The sequence below is a fragment of the Diplotaxodon limnothrissa genome, linkage group LG13 (assembly GCF_057381915.1).
Source record: "Diplotaxodon limnothrissa isolate DT_005_m linkage group LG13, D_limnothrissa_male_GT1.1, whole genome shotgun sequence".
NCBI classification, from domain to species: Eukaryota; Metazoa; Chordata; class Actinopteri; order Cichliformes; family Cichlidae; genus Diplotaxodon; species Diplotaxodon limnothrissa.
In genome coordinates this window covers 3,913,317-3,937,912 of record NC_140608.1, presented here as the reverse complement: position 1 = coordinate 3,937,912, position 24,596 = coordinate 3,913,317, and the positions used below count along the sequence as shown (strand labels likewise).

Here is a 24,596-nt window from a genome sequence, read left to right as displayed (position 1 = left end):
AAAAAAGTATTTCTTAAGAAGTAGCCAAACTTGCAGAGTGGCGTAACTGCTGACAGTGAGAAACAGAGTTTGTAGTAAGAAAGATCAGGTTGTGTTCTTTGAGCTACTGTACCGAAAAACACTTTCCAGAGTTCTGTTTATTCCATTTATTTTGTGACACCTGATGAACATGAAAGCACGGATGAAACTACTGGAATTTTAAAAATGTTATAGAAAAATCACAGTTTAAACAGAGCTCATGAGTAGTAACCAATGTTTTAATAAATCCTTTGCAAGGTTTTGTTAATCCATTTATATATGGTTCATAAGCTAATAATAAATGGATAATAAAATTCCTGCACAAGATAAGTGCTCCAACTGTCCAACCAGTCAAAGATACTTTTAATTTTTTGGCTACCAAAAACTGGTGATAATCAGAGTGATCTGCAATAGTTTGCATTAAAAATGCCACGCCTCCACACATCTTCTCCTACTTATCCAATTCAGGGACATATTGGAGGCTGGAGCATAGGGCAAGCTGCTGCTCTGATGCTGGGCTAACACAAAGAGACAGACAGCCATTCAGGCACAGCTTTACATCTACAGCCAATTCATCAGACATCTTTGTCTTTGGACTGCAGAAGCAAGCTGGAGAGAACGTGCAAACTCCACAAATAGTTTCATACTCAAGAAATCAGCATCAACACGGCACTAATCACTGCACCACCACGCTGCCCACCCATTAAAAATACAATAAAATAATATCAGATTCAAATGTGACTGAATCTGTTTGACTATACTTTTACTTTGGCGTGCAACAGTTGTTCACACAGGAAGTGAGCAACTTCTGAGATGCAGTTTGGGTAAATTATTTCATAACTTATGGCACAGATATGTGTGGGTGTACAACTATGCACTCTTTAAAATGAGTGCAGTGCTCCGTAACCTCAAAATGAGAGGAAACAACAGGAAGAGATTACTGTGGGTCGTTAATCCAACTATAAAGACAAAAAACAATATACCAATAATCCAATAATAACCAATAATACTAATCCTCTAAAACCCACCCTCAAATTAACAGAGGAATGATAGGACGGTTGACTTTTGAGAAGATTTCCTAACCTTCCTTCCTAGTTTAATAACAGTTTATGACTGATCTGTAAAACAGCAGTTAATGATTCACAAAACACTAATAAAAATAAAAAAAATAAAAAAAATCATAAGTTACTACTTACAGCGCACTCAAAAAGAGTGGTACAGAAAGTAGAAGGAAGCTATAAATACTAAGTTTTCCAGGGTTTTTTTGTCAAACGCTAATTCGTTTTATTCACACTGAAAATGTCTCATTATTTAAAATGATCATAGTTTGTGTCCACAAGTACAGATTTCAAAGAAATTACAAGGAGAAAGCAGGTGACAGGTGTGAACCTATGACGCACAAGAAAGTCTATAAAGGAAACACTTGGGAAGCTTCAGTAACTAATTCCTTTGTTATACCTGAGTGACTCGCTCTGAAATTCATCAAACTAATTTGGTGGAACAGGACAAGTGACTTTGCACGATTATGTGTGTCAGTCACACACAAGAAATGAGAAATAACTGTAGAAATGAACAGCAACACATTGACAAACTTTACCACAAACTTCACAAACAAAGCCCTATGAGAAACTGACACATGGCTTTCATAGCTGTGACGGACTGCAATGTTAGGAATGCACACATGTACGCTTCATGAGTCTCTTTAGGTATTTAAGCTGTGAGGCAGCTAATTTAAGCAAGCTGGTGTCGATGTGGTATAAATGAAAACAATCTGCACAAAATATTTTAGCTGTCCAAATCTGGCGAGTACGAGGAGTACAAAGATGTGGTAGGAGAGCAGGGTGTGACGCAGAGTGCGGATGTTGTGGTTTTCTGGTAAAGGGTGTAATCATTAGCTATGGTTACGTTCAAGACATATGGCTCTCCATTTTTACAGTTTAAACTAGACCTTCAATTTCTATACAAACTAGTGTTTATTATTAGTTTTGTAAATGGCTTAAGGTAAAAAAAGAAATAAAACAAGTCAAGACACATAATAGGACAAGCACATACTTACATGCAATTCTTCAGATGCTCATTGCTGCATCATAACCACTATTACTGAGAATATTTATTGCTCTTTGCACCCTTGCCTGCACACAACTATGTTTTTATGCCTTAGTGACATTTTAACAGCTAAAGGTACTTTTCACTGTTCCCTTTATTTCCCCAAGGGATTGTCACAGTGGATCTGCATATTTGAGTTGGGAAATTTCATACCGGATGCCCTTCCCGCCTATATATCCTGGCTTGGTGACAGTGTTATCCCAAAAAGTGATGCCCAATGTTTGCATTTACTGTTAACTTCCAGTATCCTTGTTTAATTTGGTAAATACACAGTAGACGACAGGACTTACAAAAAGGTTATAGAATAAAGAAACGAGCAGTTGTGCAAATACGCTTATGGCTAAATTATAAAGCAATCGAACTTTTTTTGCCTAAACACATTTATAGAGCTGCTATGCTATGTTTTGCAATTTTTCCTGCCCTCTTGGCCAGAACCTGGAAATGACCTATAATCTTTTCTGACAGATTATAGGTCAACAAGTCATTTACCAAAGTTCAAATACCAGTAATCCTTTTTTGGCACAACACCCTGCTAGGCCAAATGTGTCGAATTGAGGTGAACACGTTGCTGCTGACATTGATGCTTTTGTAAATGTGCATCTAATCCAATTAATCAATCATTTAAATTTTCTTTTTTCTTCCCGTGTGTTTCACAAGGTCTGCTGTGTTGCCTTAACATGTTTGTGCAATCTCATCTTACAGCTCAACAATTCATTACTGCAGTGTTTTCATTCCTGTTATTAGTCAGACTTTCCACTCCATCAAGAGAGAGAGAGAGAGAGAGAGAGAGAGAGAGAGAGAGAGAGAGAGAGAGAGAGAGAGAGAGAGAGAGAGAGAGAGAGAACGCAGACTGAAAGCCAACTCTCAGACTCATCTGATTCTGCAGATCCATTTGCTCACTGGCTGCACTCAGGTGCTGCTCCTAACTGCTCAACAACAGCTCAACGAAAATGGAGTGTTTAAATTTCAAAGATCCCCCTTTTGAGATTAAACTGAACTTCAATCTTGCACTATTAAGTTAACGCAAAAACATGCAGCACTGGGGAAACTGGAGGGGAGCACTGAAGGCATCCATTGAAGGTCTACAAAGTGGGCTTTTTTTTCGGCGAAAGAGAAACAAACTCTAGACACCCTGACAGTTTCACACTTTGACTATGTAAAGTGACTGATGCACACTAGCGCCATGATGACGTCCTCTGGCTGGTGTGGTTGGTTGGTTTGTTTGGTTTCCTGCTAAGACGACAGTGTAGAGTTAGAGGTGTAAATGTTAACAAAAATGAACAGGTATTTTAAAGTCCCCTGTTAAAACCGTATGTGCTCAATAAAGGGCACTAGGTATAGTTAGATAGAAATTACCCATGTCATTGATCACAGAGTGGTAGAAAAGAGAAGCTGGCCAACTTCATTCATTCATTCATTTATTTGTTCATTTTCAGGCACAACAAATACCTATATTGAACATAAAATGCACAAAACAAAAAACAAAAATTGCCTGAAAAAGGAGTGGGACGAAGAAAACTTATTAAATCCCACCCCTATACTCACTCATCAACAAAAAAAACAAACTTCCCGCAGCTACGCCCATCATTGCATACAGACCCATCAACAGCCCCGGGCACATACAAGCATCTAAACGGCAGCTCGCAAACAACAATTAGAGCCTTCATAACTGAATACAGAATATATAAATTATAAATTGCATTACCACAGGTAACAGGCAGTAATAACTACAAGTAACAAACACACATACATATACATACATATATATCTACACACACATGTACATATATGTACATACATACGCACACTTTTTTTTTTTTTGGAATCCATACCAGCAATGGTAAGAGAACAGACATTACAGAGCACACTAAAAACCATCATTGAGTATACTGTGACCAGACCAACTGTTTGTAGAGAAATTTAAATCTATGAATATTTTTGCATTGTTTCAATTGTAAACTCAGACTGTTCCAGATTTTCACACCACATACAGACACACAAAAACCTTTACGGGTTGTTCGAGTTCTGGGTAATTTGAATTCTCCAAAGCCTCTCACATTATAAACCTTTTCTCGAATTTCAAATCTAGTTTGTAAATTTGCCGGTAAAAGTTTAGTAAAAGCTTTATACAAAATTATGGATGTATTGTAATTAACCAGATCCTGGAATTTAAGTAACTTTGCCTGAAGAAAGAATTTGTGAGTATGAGCTAGATAACCAGCCTTGTGAATAATACGCAGTGCTCGTTTCTGTACTGTGACTAATGGATTAGTTGTATTTTTATATGTGTTTCCCCACACTTCCACACAATATGTAAGATATGGAAGAACCAGAGTACAGTACAGAGTACGAAGTGCATCTTTATCAAGGTATGGTTTCACTTTGTTCAAAACTGCGAGGCTTCTGGAAATTTTGGTTTTTATGTGTCTGACGTGGGGTTTCCATGAAATTTTGTTATCAATTACGACTCCCAAAAATTTGTTTTCACTCACATTATCAATTGGTACACCTTCAATGATAATTGGTAATTCTACATTATATTTTAAATTTCCAAAAAACATTGCTTTAGTTTTATTTATATTTAATGATAATTTATTTATGTCCATCCATTTTTTTTTATTAATTTTAGCTCCCTGTTTACGGTCATTACAAGATCAGTATAATCATCGCTACTGAAAAATATGTTGGTGTCATCTGCGAACAGTATGAGTTTAAGTACTTGAGAAACATCAAAAATATCATTTATGTATACATTGAAAAGTTTTGGTCCCAACACTGACCCTTGGGGAACACCACATGTAATACCAAGTTTCTCTGAGTGGTAATGCCCTATGCTAACATATTGTTCCCGACCCGTTAGGTAACTTTTTAACCAGTTACCAGCTTTCCCTCGAATACCATATCTTTCCAATTTATCCAATAATATTGAGTGATTGATTGTGTCAAAGGCCTTTTTGAGATCAACAAAAATACCAACTGCATATTTATTTTTATCCAGTGTATCAGTAATTTCTTCTACTGCCTCAATTATCGCCATTGAAGTGGTTCTTTGCGTTCTGAAACCATACTGACCAACATTTATTATTTGATGTTTTTCAAGGAATTTTTCTAATCTTGAATTAAAAAGTTTTTCTAGAATTTTTGAGAATTGAGGCAGTAGAGAAATAGGCCTATAATTGGTAAAACTGTGTTTGTCATTACTTTTATATAGTGGTATTACTTTCGCAATTTTCATTTTTTTTGGAAAACAACCGGACTGAAATGATAAATTACAGATATATGTTAAGGGACTAGCAATATTCAGAATAACCTGTTTAACTACAGACATATTTATGTCATGATAATCCATTGAAGACTTACTTTTACATTTTAATGTGATATTTATTACTTCTTGCTCATTTGTAGCTGAGAGGAACAGTGAAAAGGGATTTGATTTTATATTACTGATATTTTCATTTTTATGACACGGGATGTCTGCTGCTAGTTCAGGGCCAACATTTATGAAGAATTTATTGAACCCATCGACAATATTACTCATGTTGTGATTTTCACCATTTGCATCAGTAAAATATTCAGGATATGATGTTCCAGAAGATCCTTGTTTAATTAAGTTGTTTAACACATCCCAAGTTCCTTTTATATTGTTTTTATTTTCATATAATCTTCTTCTATAATAAAGTTGTTTGCTCATTCTTATAATATCAGTCAATTTATTTCTATATGCTTTATATCTTTGTTCCACTTCTTTTGTTTTTACTTTGATGAACTGTTTATACAGATTGTTTTTCTTTTTGCAAGCATTAAGAATTCCTTTTGTGAGCCAAGGACTTTTTATCTTTTTTTTCTTTGTCATGTGTTCGTTTACAGGACAATGTTTATTGTACCACATAGTAAAAATATCTAGGAAATTATCATAAGCCTTGTCCACATCTGACTCTTCATACACCGAACTCCAATCTTGTTGTGCTAAATCGAAATTGAAGGCATGAATTGCTTCTTCATTTATTGTTCGCTTTGCTATCATGATCTTGGTATCTATTTTTTTTAAATCACAGTCACACAAAGTAAAAACTGGTAAGTGGTCAGTTATATCACAGACAAGCAGGCCACTATTAATTTGTAGTTTTATCCACAGTTGCTTAAGAAGACAGTACAAAGAGGCTGACTACTGCAATCCACGAGGGGGCCTTCAGGATACAAACAAACAGCTCAGAAATGTGGGTGTTATCCCTGTAAAGTCTACAATGGTCCATTACCATTTCTTTAGAATCATTCTAATAAGATAACCCTGTGTCTAAAAATGTTAACAGTCACCAAGATTACATTATAATGGATCTTACTGTAATGGCTTTACTGTAATGGAATAAAGTAAAGCCAGGAGTACTGCACTGGTGTTCGTTTGCAGAAAGAAGGATTACAAACAGACAAGCAAACTATGGAGGTGCACTTATAGATTGTATAAAACATGGACGTAGACACCACACTGGCACACACTGGGATGCTATAGCTCTGCTTTCTCACAACCACTACAATCAAGCAGATGCAGGATTAGATCATGATGCTAAAAAACACCCGATCACAAGTAGGCCCCAACATCCTATATGATGGACAATAAGAAAATCACAAGAATCAATGTAACCAGTGCCGAGTCAGTCATACTTGGACCTGGAATAGTGAAGTCATCTTGGAAGTATCATTACCAAGCACAGTGGTCCAGATTTAGATGTCAAAGCATGGAATCAAGAGAAGAACAGTCTTTCTACAGCTCATGAACTGCTGGAGGTCCCGAGTGCCGTTACAAAGAAGAAAAATCTGACTTTTCAGTTTCAACAGTAAGGCTTTGCCTTCATTTGCGGATGACACATAGAAGAGAACAAAGACTGTCCTTAAAGTGTAGAAAGACGAGACCCCACTAAGAAAATGTGTGGTACTTGGAGCTAGCTAGAGATAAAGGCCCATTAAGGGTTAGTGAAAGGAAAAATGATTCAGGTTTCCACCATGTTAGTTTTTTGAACACAAAGTCACTACGCTTCTTAAGACAAGAGGGGGAACAACAAATGTGGAACAACAAACCAACCAACCAACCAACCAACCAACCAACCAACCAACCACACCCACACACACACACACACACACACACAAAAACAAAAAACCAACATTACTGGTTGATCCACGTATTTCACAGTGTTCCCCGGTGCTAGCTGACAACACCTAAGCACTTTCTATGCAGCAGCCTGCAAGCGTACAGAGTTTAGCAAGAAAAGGAAACCTATTCTGTGTAATCGTGTAATCTGAAACCACCGACTTTGAATTTTGGTCACTCAATCATCCAAAAAAAATGCACTCTGTTTACAGACTTGGATTATTCTATACATTAATTTTGTGTTTTGTTTGTGGTGTTCATTTCATTGTTGAGTAAATATGTTTGTAAAATGATGTGATATTCCATAAATCATTCCTTATACTTCTATATGTTGTCAGTTTAAACAATGGCAGTAAGAAACAGTTTTAAATAGCTCTGAATAACATTATTATCATTTTGACCTTGAGTCCAATCTATCTGACCTTGAATGTGTGCGTGTGGTCAAATGTGACATGACATTTCCAATCCTTATATAGAACTTTCTATATGTTGACGATACACGCCACATCTGTAAGGATCACAGGTTTTAAGTCACAAGGTTTACTGTCAACTTTATGCAAATTAATCATTATGTGGACCTTGAACACATTAGTGGATGCAAGTCAAATTTGAATGGATTGTTAAGATGCTTCCACTCTACACCCCTACAAGGTTCTATCAAAATTCACTCAAAACCTTTCGAGCCATCCTGTTTAAAGACAGAGTGACACACATGCAAAAGTTACCAAAAACATGACCTCCTTGGTGGAGGTGAAAATAATAGCTGATGACAACCACACATCTTTTTTCTCTCTCTTTGTTGACTCTAACAAAGGTTTTCATTGGTGCAGGAACTCCTTAGGTCATTGTAAATCCTGAGGCAAGCTGAATTTATAGTTTGTCCAGAGTGTAAAAGTAATTTTCTAAGCGGAGCATTTTTAGGCAAACAAACTAATACAATCGTCTATTCTTGCCATTGTTATAAAGAGCTCCAAAGCAAGCTCATCCAACAGCTCTGAAGCTGCTGAGTAATGTTAGTCACACATCAGACTTGCACAGTGCAGACAGATTCTTGAAGCACTAAAACTAACTTTATTACCGACTGCGTTAGGCGTTGTTAGGAAAACGCCGCTGTGCAGAAATATAAATGCAGGTTCCTCGCTAGGTTTAACGACACCAACGCGCTGGTATTAAAACTTGCAAAACACCAACTGTCTAACTGTTTTTTTCCCCACAATCACAGTGAATGACGAATATCTGGGATTGAAATGAGTGATGCTTTCACAAGTTGAAAAGAAGAACTTATCACTGCAATCTTTTGGTATCACTTAATCTCACAACTGGTGAATGCATCACCAAAATCATATTTCATCATTTCACTTGTACTTTCAGTGGTAAGGGTAAAATCAAATCGAATCCGACAACCCACCGATTAGAAGTTATTTTATTCTGTATTCAATATCAGCTACTTTTTTAATATATGACATATCTACCATTGCTATGGGGTCGAATGCCCCCTTCTGCAAGGAAAATAGATGCTTTAATATTTTAAACAAAGACAAATCCAGAGTCAACACAGACAAACATACAATTAACCGCTAAAAACAAAAAAAGAAGGCTTACAGAGTCTTCTGGAGGTCGCTTTATCTTGATCCACTCCACTGATGGTCCCTTCACCTGCAGAAATCTATGGAAGAGATTCTTGAAGCCCTCAAAGTCTTTCTTGGATACCTGAAAAACAAAGATGTTATCTTAAACTAAGGCTGAGGTTTGCAAAGTCAATATGAAGTGGTCTCTAGAAAGACATGAAAATGTTGAAAATCACTTCTGAAATGGCCTCAGTTATTTCAGAGTATTATCGCCTTGAGGGCAGAAGAGAAGCTGCACGCCTTGGAAAAATGGTTTGACTAAAACCACTATACTTAATTTTACAGGCATTTTACGGTTTATTTAAGTGGGGCTGGTGTCTTGAATTTAAAAACTTCCATTCATCAAATTCATACTGGAAAGCTTTAAATTTAAAAGATGAGTTTGAGGATTCGCGATACAATATTGTAGACATCTGTATTGCAATTTCAGTCTCAGTTTCATGGATTGTTACACACATTGAGCAGTGTGCTTCAAAGGCCCCATACCTCTCATATAAAAAGGATCATTATTGTTCTATGCAAATTTATGGGTGTGAACTTCATTTAAAAACTGTTTATTTCTTTCCTGTGGGTGATTTAGCATATTCTTTAAGTTCAACAGTATAGTGCAAAACTGCAGCAAAGGACCTTTTTATATTTCCACATTTGAAGCCTTAATCTGTATTTGTTTTAAACATATAGTTATTATATTTTTAACACAGACAAACAAAATAGCCAAGGTCCCGAAAAATATTTAAACACCCTTTTTTGTCCCGAATACACATTAATTGTTTTACTTGAAGGTTTGATACAATTTGTCTGGTCCACTGTGACTATATGAAATTTGTTTTGAACTTCTCTTCAGAAACCATTTTATACACGACTTTAACAGATGTGCACACAAACAGATGAAACAGCATCTGGACATCAAATACAAGAATGATGTATTCATACATTCTAAACTTCACCAGCCAGTGGGAATAATAATAAAGTATATCTTATTTTAAAAAGTGAAATCTACAGTATAATTACTTCATGTCAGCCACACATAGCTGGTTGGATTTATTGAAATTAAATTGAAATTTTCGTTTGCTTTTACACAAAATATTTGGATTTGTACAGTCCAGACTTTGTCACATGCCATGTAGCTTTGTGCTTTTTCATCTTTTAATTTTAAAAAAAAAAAGAAAAAGAAAAGGAAAAGTCCCATTTATGGGTGATGAAAAAAAGTCAAACACCCAATGTGGAGCAAATAACAGTTTAGGTGGCCGTCACTGTCTCGACTTTCACACTGGTATCCAATTACACTGGAGACCTTCAAAGTTCAATGAGTAACCCATTGTGTGTATGCGTGCACATGGCGTTTTACACGTATAAGTTACAGCAAGTACAAAAGCGATTCCTGTTAATATATTTGAAAGTGTGTGGGAATTACTGCGCACACCTGCATGTGACAGACTTCTCACCTCTTTACTCTGAGTGTTTTATTCCCTGATTGCTTGCAGTTAAACAAGGTTTGGTTAATGCCTGAAAGAGTTTACTGCTAAACACTGCACTATTTATTTCCAGTTTTGTCCCAAGCTTTATGCTAGTTTAAAGCCAAAGAAATCTCACAGAGGAAAGACGAGTCTGTAGAGTGTTAATGTTGCCATTTTAATTTGGATTTTAGTCTTACGTTGGTGCTGTGGGCTGAAAAGAGCTCACTCAGGTTCATTTAGGGCTAATGAGAAAATCTGCCTAGTCTCTTAGGGCCTGCACCCCTCTGCTGACGTATCATGTCTGAATAAAACCAGACAAAAATGGGCGAATGTTGCTTAAGAAGTTTGGCTGCTAAAATGTTATGAGATATGTAGGTGGAACCCTTTTTGGCAGTGTGCTCCAGTATGTGTCACTTTTTGTGTTTTCCCAGCATTGTGACCCCACCACCCTCTGAATCACAACCAGATGGTCAGAGAGGGAGGGAGAAAGACAGCAAAGCAGACAGTTTGTGTACCTCTCGCTCAGCCCCTGTGGTGGTGTCCAGCAGCTTCTCCAGCTCATCGTGCATGGAGCTCTCCAGTTGCTGCCGCATCGTTTCCTGGAACTGAGCCATCCCTCCGTTAGCCACACCTTTACTCAGACCTAAACACGAAAGACGGTGAGATACGGAGTGAGACGGGAGACATTTTTAACGTGTTTGATTCGTATCATATGCTCAATCCTCAGAGTGAAACATTTCTCGATTTTTTGCTGATTTTATTCATTGTTTATTTTTGTGTGTGATAAAATTATGTCTGATTACGCAACATAGAAACATAAATTCCTGTAAGGTTTTTCCTGGCTCAAAAACTTTAACCCACTTTAAAAAAAAAAAAAAAAAAAAAGGCTGAATATATTATTTCAGTTCTTACCTCTTTTGTAGCCAGTTAAAAACCCCACCTTAATGTGCAGAAAAGATAAGTCCATCTAAAGCGTAACTGGCCAATCAAATCAAGAGGTTGAATGCCCTTCGCCCCTGATTCTGTTTATAGTGTTTAATGGACAGAATTTCTACATGTAGCCAGACGGCTTCCTTTTTGGTAGTAGCTACAGTATGAAGATGTAAGCATGCAAGCACTGCATAGCACCCACAGACCACCAATGGGTGCTTGAGAAGCCCATATTAAGGATATCGCCTCTCTCTGACATCATACAGATCCAACAGTAAAAGAAAAAAATAGTCTGAAGCGTTAAAGCACTTTTAACTTTTAGCTTTTAACATACTTGCACATAAACTCAGGTTTGTAAAGTTACATCTGAACAAATCACAAGACTTCTGGAATGATGTCCTTTCAGAGGATGAGGCCAAAGTGGAAACGTCTGGACATAATGCGCAGCCCCACTTTTGCTAAAATGCTCAACTTGCCTCCATATAAACACCTCATACCAACTGCGAAGCACAGGGGGTGATGAATTGGGCTTGTTTCGCACCAAGAACCTCTATAGCACATGGACACCTTGTGTTCCTTGAATCGTCAATGAATACAACCAGACTGAAATGCTGTTTTTTTTTTTTGCTTTGTTTTTTACTTGCAGTCATTTTAGACCAAACGATTTTATCCTCAGTTTAATCAACAGCAGCCCTGATCTCAATGGAAATACCTGAGTGACTGATGTACAAAGAAGTAAACACAGGCTCTTGTACCATTATTGTAGCATGGGCACAGTCTTTGAGTCAACAGCCATCTGCGCCGTATGATAAAAGCAATGACATTTAAGAGGAGGGCTGTCATGCTTCTAGTTAGACTTGACGTAAAAGGGTTGAGGTATACTTAAAGAGTCACTGTAGCACCCGTTATTCCAAGCAGCGACACCCTCGTGATTATGTTAGCTTGTGTCTAGCAATCTGTTCCATAGATAAGTAAACAATACTAAAAAACTAAACCTTGGACTGTGAGAGGTATTTGAGAGTCTCAAGCAGAGTTTTAATGTAACTTCCTTGCATCACAGGAAAAAAAAATGACAGCTAGGTAATTACATCTAAAGTTACAGCAGATCATTGTAATTCAGAAAAGGAAAATATAGCTTTAAGATAGTTATGAAAACAGTTTTTTTAACAGTAACATGCCCAACACAGGTTCTATGCTGTTGGTATTTTAAATCAACTTAATCTATGGCTAATTTATCTCTAAAATGGCAGTTTATGTTGTTTTTGTTAAGAAATGATTATCAAATATCAGTCCATCTGTTAACATCGAGCACAAGGTAAACAATAGCTCTGCATGTGCCAATAAAACCAAACACTGACCAGTTAAAAAGCTTTGATTAAATACAAAGAGACAAGGCAATTATACCTGCTAGCACAGCAATTTTCACCCTAATTGTTGTTATGGTCCATTAGTAAAAGCAGTTAAACATGTTCACTGCTTGTTAAGCAAAATGTGACACACATTGTCAAAAAAGGTAAATATGACAATAGAAACTCACTTTTCCACAAACCAAAAGCAAGAATAAAGATCTGAAGTTATTAAAAAAACCTACATGAACTGTAGCTGAAATATAATGAATGGCAATGACATTAAATAATAATATTCACCGAGAACGCCTTGATAGTACCATTTATTGTTATTACTTAAAAAATGAAAAGCATATGAGTATATAAAGACGTTAGAAATCATTAACCTGCTGTGAGATATAGCTTATTAATTCCTGATATCCTGCCTTTCAGACTTTTTATTGCCAATTTCCCAAGTAGCGCTGCAACTAACCTTAAGTGACCTTACAACACAACAATCAACTGCTCCTGGCACAGAGACAACAGGAAACTGAACTTTGAAGCCAAATGGCAAATACCACGACATACTGTAATAGCAGACAGTAGCAAAGGGAAACAGTTTAACACCATTTAAAGATTTACGAAATCAGGTGTCAGTGTTACTGTGGACAAAATTACTCTCACTTTTCATGGGAAGTATTGCAGCATTAACCAACCAGTTAATTATAGCATTTTAGAAGCAGAAACTTGTGTAAACTATCACAATGAGGTGTTTGAGTCACCACATGTCAGCAGAACAATGATACCAATGATGAAAAAAAAAATCCCAACTGTGTTTATAACTGCTATAAAGCAGTTCAAGGTTGTGTGTTCATGTTAAGGAGGAATTGAATGAAACCAGTGAGTAAACTAGAAAACCGTGAGCAGACTGTCTCCCAAGAAGACCTTGCTTACAGACAGATTACTGGTAATCTACTAAAGATTATGTAAAGAAGACTCGTAAGGCCTCATTTTTCACATGAAGGCATCAGTTAACAATTACTCACAGTTATTAATGCATTCGTTTATTGACTTAAACATACATTTATCACACTATTGCTTATTTTATCACAGTGGGGCTACTCTACTATAGTAGTGAAGATTATTTAATATGATTACTAAAAGGTTTAGGAATAATAGTAGATTTATGAAATTTTAAAAAAAAACTTTTCTTATTGGTCAAATGAATGATGGTAAACTCAACTAAACCTGTAACAGTCTGGCAAAGAGTGGATTTTTATTTATTTTTTTAATAATCAGTGATTAAAATTAAAATGTGATAAATCACACTTTCTCATATGTTAAAGTTGATGTAAATAATGTTCTGAAATGAACAGGAAAAAACACATAGATCGTTAAAAAAAATAAACATAATCCTTTAAGCCTCCCTCTCCTAGAGTCACAATTTTAGTAAAATAGAGATCACTTACCTTCGACATAAAGTGCCATGGTTAAGCTGCCAAGTAGTGTTTAAAATAATAGTGGACACGCTTTAAGTTTTGTATCCCAGAAAAAACAAGATGTCATTGAGCAAACATCCGGTGAATGGATTTAAAAATATATATAATAATAATATTAAAAGTTTCCTTGAGGTATCCTTAAATCATCCGACTGGTCATTCTTTCATTGGTGCCCAAGCCTTTTAAATCGATCCAGCGTTGAAGCTTTAAAGGATAAGACGCTGTGCCTGCGAGTAAAACAAGGACACATTCATCCGACCACACTTATCTCTCTGGACACCAGCCAAGTGGTCCTCCCTTCAACGTGAAGTTGGATCCGATGTACCCAGCTCTTTTACTGCTCGTACCGCCCGTATTTCTCCCCCTGCCCCAACCCTGCAACCACGTCACAAATCCTTACTGTGTCTCACAACCTCTGGACACTTCTTTCCCCCAGCGCCTCACCCCCTCCCCCTCGAGTGCTTTCATTTTTATCACCTTATGGCTGCCACAGGGATTTTTAAAGTCAACTAACACACACGCCGTCAATAATTAACCGGCGAGATGTGCAAAGACACACCCGGGCACACAGGTACAGTCACGCTGTCTGTATGACCTGCTGCCTGCGGAAATGAATTAGTGACTGAATGATGTACAGACAGAGATGAACGCTATGCCCTCCACAAACAAGCCACACGCAAGGAGACAACTATAATCAACAACGGTGCCGTGAACGTAACACTGGAGGAGGAAGAGGAACGACCTTTCTCAGCTGAAAAATGTCAAAAAGAAAACCCGGACATAGCGCCTCAACACCAGCCGCGTGTGGAGTCCTACCGATGGCTAATGTAGAGAGGGAAACACGTCATACACACACATTTGAAGCCATTTTCTTACTGTAGAATACTGGCGGAAGAAAAGTCGATGGGGTCGGCCTGGTCCTGCAGGTCTGGAGGACCACAGAGATCCAGCAGAGGAGACAGCGGGGTACACAAAAATATGTATGTGTTTTATTTACACCTTAATTCAAGCCGCTTCTGCTGCCCTTCGACATCGCTGAATGGGTGTTAAAAAAAAGCACAGGACGTACAAAAAAGGTGCAGAAGTTAAAAAGGTGATCGGATAGTTTTTGAAGATATTTTACACTCCAGTGCCATTCTAGGCAACGACGAATCGGAACGCCGAGGGAGGATGGGAGCCAATGACAAATGCTGTTTTTGTGTGCGTGGTTTTAACAGCCAATAGGATTCTGCTACGTGCGATGTTGGTTTCTGGCAATGTCTGATTGAAGATAGCTCAAAATTAGGGCTGTTCGATATAACGATATAAAAACGTCTATCGTTTAATTTTGCGCTATCGTTTATTTCGTGGTGTCGCAAAATAAACTGTTTACGGCAATATTTTTTCATCGTTTTGATGGTCACTGTAGTGGCTATATTAATTTATTAAAGTTCTCTCTTTCTCTTATATTTAATATAACCACAGTACGGACGGACAAGCGCCTGTATTTATGTGTTGACGTTAGCAACAACGACGGTAAAACCATCGCGTCACGTAAACCTTTCACAATAAAGCTCAATATCCCGTTGAGACTTTTCAAAATAAACTAAATCACGTGAAAGAGTATGCAGAGTATTTTCGGATGAGAAGCAAAAAAAAGAGCCGCCAGGTGCTAAAAAGTAAACCTTAGACTCAAACGTTAGAACAGGCTTTTCCTCGCAGCACGCTGTGTAATAAATACAAAATATTGAAATAAGTGATATCAAGAAAAAGAAGTAACGTGTTCACATTGACACGTGTGACATCTATGAAACACCTGCGAATGATTTTTTTTTTCATGTAAATTTAATGTAAAGATTAAAACGAGTACTTTAACTGGGATTTCCAAAATGAAACTGTTGATATGGGAGTGGTGACTGTTTTGGTAGATTTGCCCCATTTAACGCTTATCCTCAGTGAACCAGCTGTGAATTTATTAATTGCAGATGTTACATAACTCTTCATACTGTAACTGAGTAAAAAATAAAACAGGAAATGCTGCCCCTGCCTGGTGAAACTGTGTCATTTCACTGTAAGTGAATCACTACTTTACTTACTGTCCCCCCAAGTACCTGCTTTACCTGGGCTGCACACTGCAAGCAACAAGGTATAATCTCTGTAATAGAATAATGGTTGCATAAAGCCACATATCAAGTCTTAATAAGTTAACTTTATATTTTATCAGGACCCCATCTGTCCTGACTCCATCACAATCAGGTTGTGCCTATAGGAAATCAGAAAACTACTGAAGTCCAAACAGAGCTTTCAAAAACACCTCAAATTACTCACTATGCAAAATAGCACATAATAAAAATATGCATGCATAACTAATGTTAGTACACCATTTAAATGTTGCAATAGGACCCAATTTTAGTTACTTTATATACATACATAATATGTTAAATATACTACACAACTACAGATCACAAACTAATCGAGCATTTGCATCAAATTATCCTTAAACAGAATTGACTCATTGAGGCCCATCTGGTAACCTAGGGGATTCAAACAGCCTATTGTGAGTGCTTTAAAAGGCTGTGTGACTGACACACACACACACACACACACACACACACACACACACACACACACACACACACACACACACACACACACACACACACACACTTAGTGGCTGAGGTTTACCAACTCAAGGCTTGTATTGCCAAAACCTGGAAAAAAATGACAGCATCCATGTATGGAAATCAATAATCAGACAACTTATTGTTTTTTCTATTAATTTATTTTTAATTGTCTCAGCGTTAATATTCCAGTGTTTTAGGACTTCACTAGCTGTAAAAAGGATCCATGTAATAATCAATAAAGGGAAAAAAAACAATGGAGAGAGCTTTAACTAGTAGTGGAGTTTCAGTGTACTGTATACTTATGGTGAGTGATACTTGTGCATCATGACGTACAACAACTGCTTTTGACTTAAACTTACCCAGTCATATGTAGTCAAAAGTATGACACATTTTTGTGATCTTGAATAACAATAACAATCAGATTCACATCGTTTGACATACAAATGCAACTTTACACCCATAAGCACCAACTCGCTCACACACAAGCACACAGTAATGGAGGGGCTGGTGGAGTGCTTCATCACAGGCGTGCATCTGGAGTTTTGAGGCTGTCTAAGTGCTGCTGTGCAGGCTCTAGTCATACTCCAAGGAAAGTCACAGCTGTGTCCCTCTCCTCCACCAGTTCAGCTGCAGTGGCATCCATCTTTGATTTGGAAAAATCATTGATTGCCAGACTGTCCACGATTTTCCAGGTCTTGTTCTGAAAAAAAGAAGTACCTTCAGTTTTGTTCTTTGATCTATAATGTTTCTAGAAATCCCCAAAATTTTATTTAATGCAAACTTTAATTTAAAAAGAAACAAACAAAACAAAATCAAAACAACAAAAACCCTATTCAATATAAAATCCACATCCAAAAAAAGACAATGGAGGGTAATGCTAGTCTTAAGCTGCACTGAAAAGATGATGCTAGCTGCTAGAAGAATGGAGACAAAGTGAGATCGAGGCTTACCTGGATCTGGACAGGGAATGAGTAGATTAGGTCTTCAGGGACTCCATAGGAGTTGCCAGTTGAGTAAACACCCATAGAGGTAAACTCACCCTTAAAAAGGAAAAAACCTCATTAAAAGTGAATTTAAAATAAAATGCAGCCTTTCCAAATACTTTGCATCACTGACAATAGAACCATATGTAACCTGTCAGAAATCTGAAGCCGTTTTCACACCCGCAGCATTTAGTCCATTTAAATCAAACTCTGGTTTGTTTTACCCCTCTGGTGAGGTTCATGTGTGTTGGTTAAAACACAGTAATGGCACTCAGGTGTGGACCAAAACAACCGCACCACAACCTTTTGGAGGAAGTGGTCTTGATACGGTTCCAAGTGAACTCCAGAGCAGTTCGTTTATGGTGTGAACCTGAGCTGACCACGACAAAAAAACAAACAACGACTACTTGTTTGTCCAAGTTTGAGCTTTTTTAAAAACAACCCCCCCCCCCCTCCCACACACACACACAGCTATCTTAGTGAGGACCCTCATTGACATAATGCTTTCCCTAGCCCCTTACCCTAACCATCAAAAATGAATGCCTAATCCTAACCCTTATCCTAAACCTAACCATAACCTAATTGTTACCCTGACACTAAAACCACATTTTGAGCCTCAAACATGCCTTTAAATATGTGAGGACCGGGTTGTGTGTCCTCACAAGTGACTGCTGGTTCTCACAAGTATAGTAGAATGCAGATTTCGGTCGAACGAACGACAGACAGGTACTACAGATGTGCAAAGGTCTGTGCAGACTAGTAACCATCTGTGAAATGAATGCAAAGTGTGTCCAGAACACAGGACATTCTTTCTGCATTTACTTGCCGCAGACACATCTGGCCAGTGACCAGACTGAATACTCAGTGGTTTGTAGTGATGCATTTTGGTGTCCTTGGAGTTCTCTTGTATCTTTTTCTAGTGTTTTGATTTGTTTTCACACAGGAAAAAAATCCAAGTTTATAAACTCAATCGTTCTGCTACGATGAAGGAAGTATAAATAAATGAAAAATAATCTAATTTGCTACAGTGCATCTTGAGTATAGGATCTTGTTAGATTTAGGAACCTACAGTTTGTCAAAATAGTTGCAAATTAATATCAATGGTGCAAAGGGGGCATCATCCTAACATGTCAAAAATAATGGTGGTCACCAGTGCTACCCCTCAGTGTTCTAGCAGATGCACCTATGGTGTAAACTTGAAAATCTTCGGTGAGGACCTTTGACCTTGAGTTTTAAACTCATCTGAGATTTTTAGTAGATGCACCTATGGTATCAATATGAAAAGCCTACATCACCCCATTCCAGTTATTGCATTCACAAACTTGAATGTCCATGCCACTGTCTGCCCAATGACAATACCCCAGCAGGCTTTTACAGCTGAGGGGTAAAAAGTGCAAAATGGATCTTTAAACGTCAGAATAATTACTTCTTATCAGAACAGTGCAACATGCAAAAATTCCCAAATGACCGATATAACAAACAGATGTAGGATTTACCTCATGGGTGCCTGACCAGATGTCTCTCATGTGGTCACAGATGGCCTTGGCTGCAGACATGGCACTAGAAAGTTTCCTGGCCTTGATGACTGCAGCACCTCTCTGTTGCACAGTCTGCAAAGTAAGAACATGGGCCATTAAATGAAAATGCAGGAGTGTTATTGAGCTCTGTGACTAGGTTTGATTTTGAGAATCAGTTCTCTTTATCAACTGGACTCATGTAAATGCTGCCCCTGCCTACTACTACTATACTTACTGTCCCCCAAATATCTGCTTTACATGTGCTGCACACTGCAAGCAACAAGGTATAATCGTGTTCTCCCTTTGTTCATAAGTGGCAGATTGACACAAGGACCGGTACACTGTTTGTAGCGATGCAGAGATTGTTGTAATGAAGAGAGCTGATCATGACAGTGAAGCTGTCAGGTAAGGACAGGAACATAGGGTATTGCTACAAAATGTGTGAAGAATAAGATTAGAGACAAGCACCTTCTAGGTAAGGGTTGTTTCAGGCATACCTACCTGAAAGAACCCAGGATAGACCCAACAAATATGACTTGGAGGTTTTGGAAACACACCCTGAGGATTTTTGACCATTCTGCAAATCTTTGAGGTTTTTGGTTCCCCAAAAAAAAAAAAAAAAAAAAAAAAAAAAAAAAAAAAAAACACATGTTTTTGAATGTCTTCCAGAAAATATTTTGCTTGAAGGAAAATTACATGTTTGCTAGCAGAAAAGGGGCCTCATACAAGTGCTTATAGTTTGTCTTTAGAGCAAGCTCAAGGCTGACTTCTCTGTAGCCATTATCACTTAAATTTAGTCAGTGGTGCTCAAGGCTCCAAAATAAATGTGGCATTTGAAAAACTGAACTCCAAACCTATAACCACATAAAATTAGACTGTTTGCCTATACAGATGAATAATTTTGCAGTTCAAATAGACTTGGAAAACAGGTGAGTATATCAGCTCAGCCTAAAAAAGGGACTTCATGTCTTACTGACATCTGCCCGCATGAACAGTGACCGGAAAACTGACTATTGTGCAAATTAAAAAAAAAAAGGAAAAAAAAAAAAAAGCGCATTGTTAAACCACAAATGTAACCACTAATGTTCAGAACCATTAATCTTATTAGGAGTGTCAGGATGAAGAAAAGATAGAACAATGAAGTAAAATATGAGGATTATATTATAGGCCTTTTCTCAAGCACAGCCAAAAGCATCCGAGTGAGAGTACACTCCAGCTATAAAATATCATGCTTTCATCTAGAAATCAATAACTCACAGTAATGAAATCGCCTTTAAGCCAATCATCATCCTTGATTGCATCAAAGCAGGTCAGCTCACTGCCGGACATGTTGACCTTGCAGTGGTGAACATCTGGGTATTGTGTGGAGGAGTGGTTCCCCCAGATGATCACATTCTTCACCTGAGTGGCTGGAATACCACAGCGCATTGCCACCTACAGGATACGAAGAAAAGCCAGGTTTGCAGTCAGCCAAGATTAACAATGTGGCTGCCAAACGTCTGAGACCACCATCAGAAAGTGAAAGAAGTGAGAGGACTGTACCTGAGAGCGAGCCCGGTTGTGGTCCAGACGGGTGAGGCAGGAAAAGTTCTCTTTGGGGATAGAGGGAGCAGACTTTGCTGCAACCAGACAGTTGGTGTTGGCAGGGTTTCCCACAACCAGCACCTGAACACACATAAACCAATTTAAAAACATATGCCATGCAGATTTTATGTCTTATTACTATCATGAGTAAATCGAGCAAACTTGTATTATGCAACACCGAGAAGGGAAAAATGTTTTGGCATCAGGAAATACTTCATTAGGATTTTGCCATTTTTCCCAGAAGCACAAAATGTTTAGGAAACATTTCTATTTGGCAGAGGCTGAGAAGTTTCTTTCAAATTTGCTCACTTGACAGGAAGGGAGTGTTTTACATCAGAAAATATGCTTCTAATTACCTTCACAGTCTTCTTGGCATACTTATCCAGGGCAGCTCCCTGGCTCTTAAAGATGGCCACATTCGCTTTAAGGAGGTCCTTCCTCTCCATACCCTCCTTTCTGGGCATTGAGCCCACCAAGATGGCTGCATCCAGGTCCTTGAAGGCTACCTCCTCTTTGTCAGTGGGTATGATCTCTGTAGAAGGAGAAAATTAATTGACAATAGGTTTTTAGTACTTTACTCTTTGGCAATTTGTCAACTTTGAACCTTGAGAGGGATTATTAAGTTCATAGTGGAATTTGTTCCTGAAGGGAAGCAGTCAAATCAAATGTGACAATTGGAAAAAAATGAATTCCTTTTAAATTAATGGCACATCAGATCTTTACTGCAATATGGGAACATGGTGTCAGCTCCTGATAAAAGTTGCATGAGTAAAAGTTGCTCACACACACACACACTCCCTAAAACTGTTATAACAAAAGAACATGAGGTCCACAGGAAGTCCTTCCTGTTTGTGTTGTGCATCTGACATTTACCGTGTTGACTCTTTAATTGTTTGAGACAAAGCATCACTCTAAAGTGCAGTCATAAGATTTAGAAAAATGGTGACCAGTTTGATGAGAACTGCATTTATCTTTGTCTTGATGTGCATGAGGTGTTGTCTTTGCATCGTGGCTGGCTAATACAGGGGCCTCTTTCAGCCCCCGTGCAAACAAAAGCAAAGGACAGCACCATTGCAAAGTAAAAATTCCAGGTCACAATGGAGATGGCACATAGTGGCGCCTCATGACTGAGTCCATGACAGCAGGAACGAAACACACAAACAAACAAAAAACAAACAAAAAACTGGGTCCATACAAGAAAACGAGCCCATTTGTGCAAACCAAATCTTTAAAGCATTCAAGAAAAACCACCACCTCCAACAAAAATGGTGTAGGTTCCTCTTATTAGCTAACATCTGCTCATGGATCATATTTTGGGATATGTAGGTATAGAAGGAAAGGTGGATTAAAACATTTACAAGGTGATCCCTCTGCCAAAAAAATAATAATAAATAAAAAAATCCACACACATGAAGAAATGGTATCTGTATAAATGGAAATAAAAACAAAAAAATAGAAACACCATTGTTTGCCTCCAGCAAGGCATTCTTTTTCATGAACGATGGGAAGATTGAGCGTGAGTTGGAACAGCAGAGCTCATTTGTCATATGGTCGTTTAAGAATTTATTTAAGTGTATTGAAGTATCACAGGCAGTTCTATTATTAACAATAGAAAAGGCTGAAAGCAAAGAAAAGAAAAAACAAAAAAGATAATTTAGCTACTTCTGCTCTCAAATATCCCACTTGTCAAAAAAAGAAAAAATGCCTATACAAAAAAAACTAAACAAAAGAACACCCAAAAACAACACCACAAAAAAAAAAAAAAAAAAAAAAAAAAAAAAAAAAAAAAACCCACACACTGGCATTGCTCAATTATTAAAGGACTACCTTTCAGAAGTGGAAGGGCACAGTCCTGCAGCTCCATGACTACACCTTCCAGGACCGGCAGCATGGGGGTGATGTCCAACAAGAGCAAAATGATTGGCTGCCAGAAGAAAAAGGAAATAACTGAATTTAAATGCAATTGCATAATAACCCCTGTATACAATTACATGTCAGCGGGAGACTTAGTTCTCTGCGACAGCATGGGAAGGCCTAAGCCATGTACCAATTGGATCAAGTGCTCTTGGCACAAGATCCGCTTCATTGACTTCAAGGACAGTCCAGGTTGATCTGGGCGGTCATAAATAAGCTAGTGTAACCTGATCAATTTCCAAAGGAACAACATACAGTATGTGCAATGTCATCCCAGATATGACCTGGAAAATTTGTGACAGTCCCAGCTGTCAGTTTTATGGGTGCGCCTGGTGACAGGCAGAAGGAACTGAGTGTTTAACAAGCGCAGGGCAAAACCCTTCTTTACCTGGTCTTGGCCAAACACATCTCCTTTGGCAATGCTGAACAACAGGGAATAGGCAATCTGCCCAGCAGCACCGGTCACCAGAACTCTAATAGGCTCAGCCTGCAAGACACAAGGTGAAGAAATCTGCTGTTAACAATCACAGTATTGAATTCTCTCATAAGACAAGCATGAAAGTTTAACTGGAGCTGCACGTGGGCTGGGTGTCCATTCTTGTCTAAAAGATTTAGTAAAGCAGGGGGTGAGTTCAAAAATAGCCCTGTGCCTGCAGACACGATTTAGGGTTGCATAACAAATGCGTATATACTTGGGGGATCAGGTTCATCGCCATCTTTGACACTTATTCGATAGCATCAATTTAAAATAACCAAAATAAGAAAAGTGTCACGTGACTTTGACACGAAAGGAGACTTTTTAAATAAAGTCAACTTTTGAGTCCTCTGGTTGGCTGCGTCATGCCGTGAGCTAGAAACAACGCATACCTTACTTTGTGAATTTCCTGCATTAGCAGGGTGAATATCAGTTTAATCTCCAGTGCAGAAAAAAATAAGTTAACCAACATATTTACTGTATCTACTCACCATACTGCCAAGACAAGCAAGACGTCCCTCACGTTTCTCTGTTTCTCCCACTTGTCGCTCAAGCCAGAGGTCACTCGTATTTAAGCTCTTTTGATTACGACACTTACAATCGCCAAACGGCAGCTTGAGGATCCATGTAGTTGTAGTTTTCATCGTTTGTGTAGTCTTTTAGGTATTTTTCAAATGCTACATAAATAAGCCAGCTTCAACAAGAAAGGTATTAGCAAGCAAATAAACAATCCTACAGACTGCAGTACCGTTACCAATGCTATAAAAAAGGCTCCTCCATGATATCGATATTTACTGTGCTAGCTGGTTAGCATAGCCTTGGAAGATTCGCTTACCGTTGCTTAGCGACCTTGCTAGTAGCGTGAGTGCAGTTTGTCATTAGCTTAGCAAACAGATGGTGCATTTAATTTGGCAGAGCAGTGAGATGATCAGGTGAGACTATCTTTATATATCGAGGTATAGTACAGTTCGTACAAGTCTACGTTAATGCTAGTTGCTATCTATCTGTAGTGAACAGTCAGTATGAAAGTTTTGTAGTAGCTATTAAGTTTAAGAAAACGCTGAAGTCAATCGGGTGGAGAAAGAACAGACACTGCTGCAGCCCTCGTCAATGAGATAATTGAGGTGAGTTGTTAATAACCTGCTTCTTTCGATATCCCCGTGTCCTTCATGGCGGCGGTGTTATGGACCATTCTACAATTGCAGGATATTTTCTGTTGTCTCACGTGAATTTGAAAACAATTCATGCACAAAATACTAGAACATTTATTTGTTGTGTAAAATTAAACCTGCACTGGGACAAAATGTAAACCTAGTAGTTGAAAAAGTGGTCCCAAAATATTTAAAATGCAAAACAGCCTCCCCCCCGCATGTCAACTAACAGTAAAATACTTAAAATACGTTATAAATCTTTT

The 24,596-nt window shown here is 38.0% G+C and overlaps 2 protein-coding genes across 2 annotated transcripts in view; both read right to left on the bottom strand.

The window, feature by feature from the left end:
* ugp2b (UDP-glucose pyrophosphorylase 2b) overlaps window positions 1–14,404 on the bottom strand; it is a 42,599-nt gene extending 28,195 nt beyond the window's left edge. The window contains exons 1-3 of the mRNA XM_085369658.1: window positions 14,077–14,404; window positions 10,868–10,995; window positions 8,870–8,977 (exon numbers count right to left, since the gene is read on the bottom strand). Of these exons, the coding sequence (XP_085225784.1) occupies window positions 8,870–8,977; window positions 10,868–10,995; window positions 14,077–14,095 (255 nt within the window). The 5' untranslated portion in view covers window positions 14,096–14,404. The remainder of the gene's footprint in view (window positions 1–8,869; window positions 8,978–10,867; window positions 10,996–14,076) is intronic.
* Window positions 14,405–16,856: 2,452 nt separating this feature from the next.
* On the bottom strand, window positions 16,857–23,826 carry mdh1ab (malate dehydrogenase 1Ab, NAD (soluble)). Its single transcript, XM_085369048.1, has 9 exons — window positions 23,674–23,826; window positions 23,096–23,194; window positions 22,621–22,717; window positions 21,150–21,325; window positions 20,752–20,874; window positions 20,467–20,643; window positions 19,189–19,302; window positions 17,660–17,749; window positions 16,857–17,409 (listed from the first exon to the last, which is right to left on the bottom strand). The coding sequence occupies exons 1-9, from the start codon at window positions 23,824–23,826 to the stop codon at window positions 17,287–17,289; spliced, it is 1,152 nt and encodes a 383-aa protein (XP_085225174.1). The 3' UTR covers window positions 16,857–17,286.
* Between the last annotated feature and the right edge of the window lie 770 nt (window positions 23,827–24,596).

Bases quoted from the DNA above. Each gene is read 5' to 3' on its own strand.
- mdh1ab (XM_085369048.1), bottom strand. From the start codon at position 23,826: ATGAAAACTACAACTACATGGATCCTCAAGCTGCCGTTTGGCGATTGT. The intron at 21,326-22,620 runs GTAGTCCTTTAA...CTCCTTCTACAG, and splicing joins TGCCCTTCCACTTCTGAAAG to AGATCATACCCACTGACAAA. The intron at 20,644-20,751 runs GTACAGTCCTCT...CGTATCCTGTAG, and splicing joins ACAACCGGGCTCGCTCTCAG to GTGGCAATGCGCTGTGGTAT.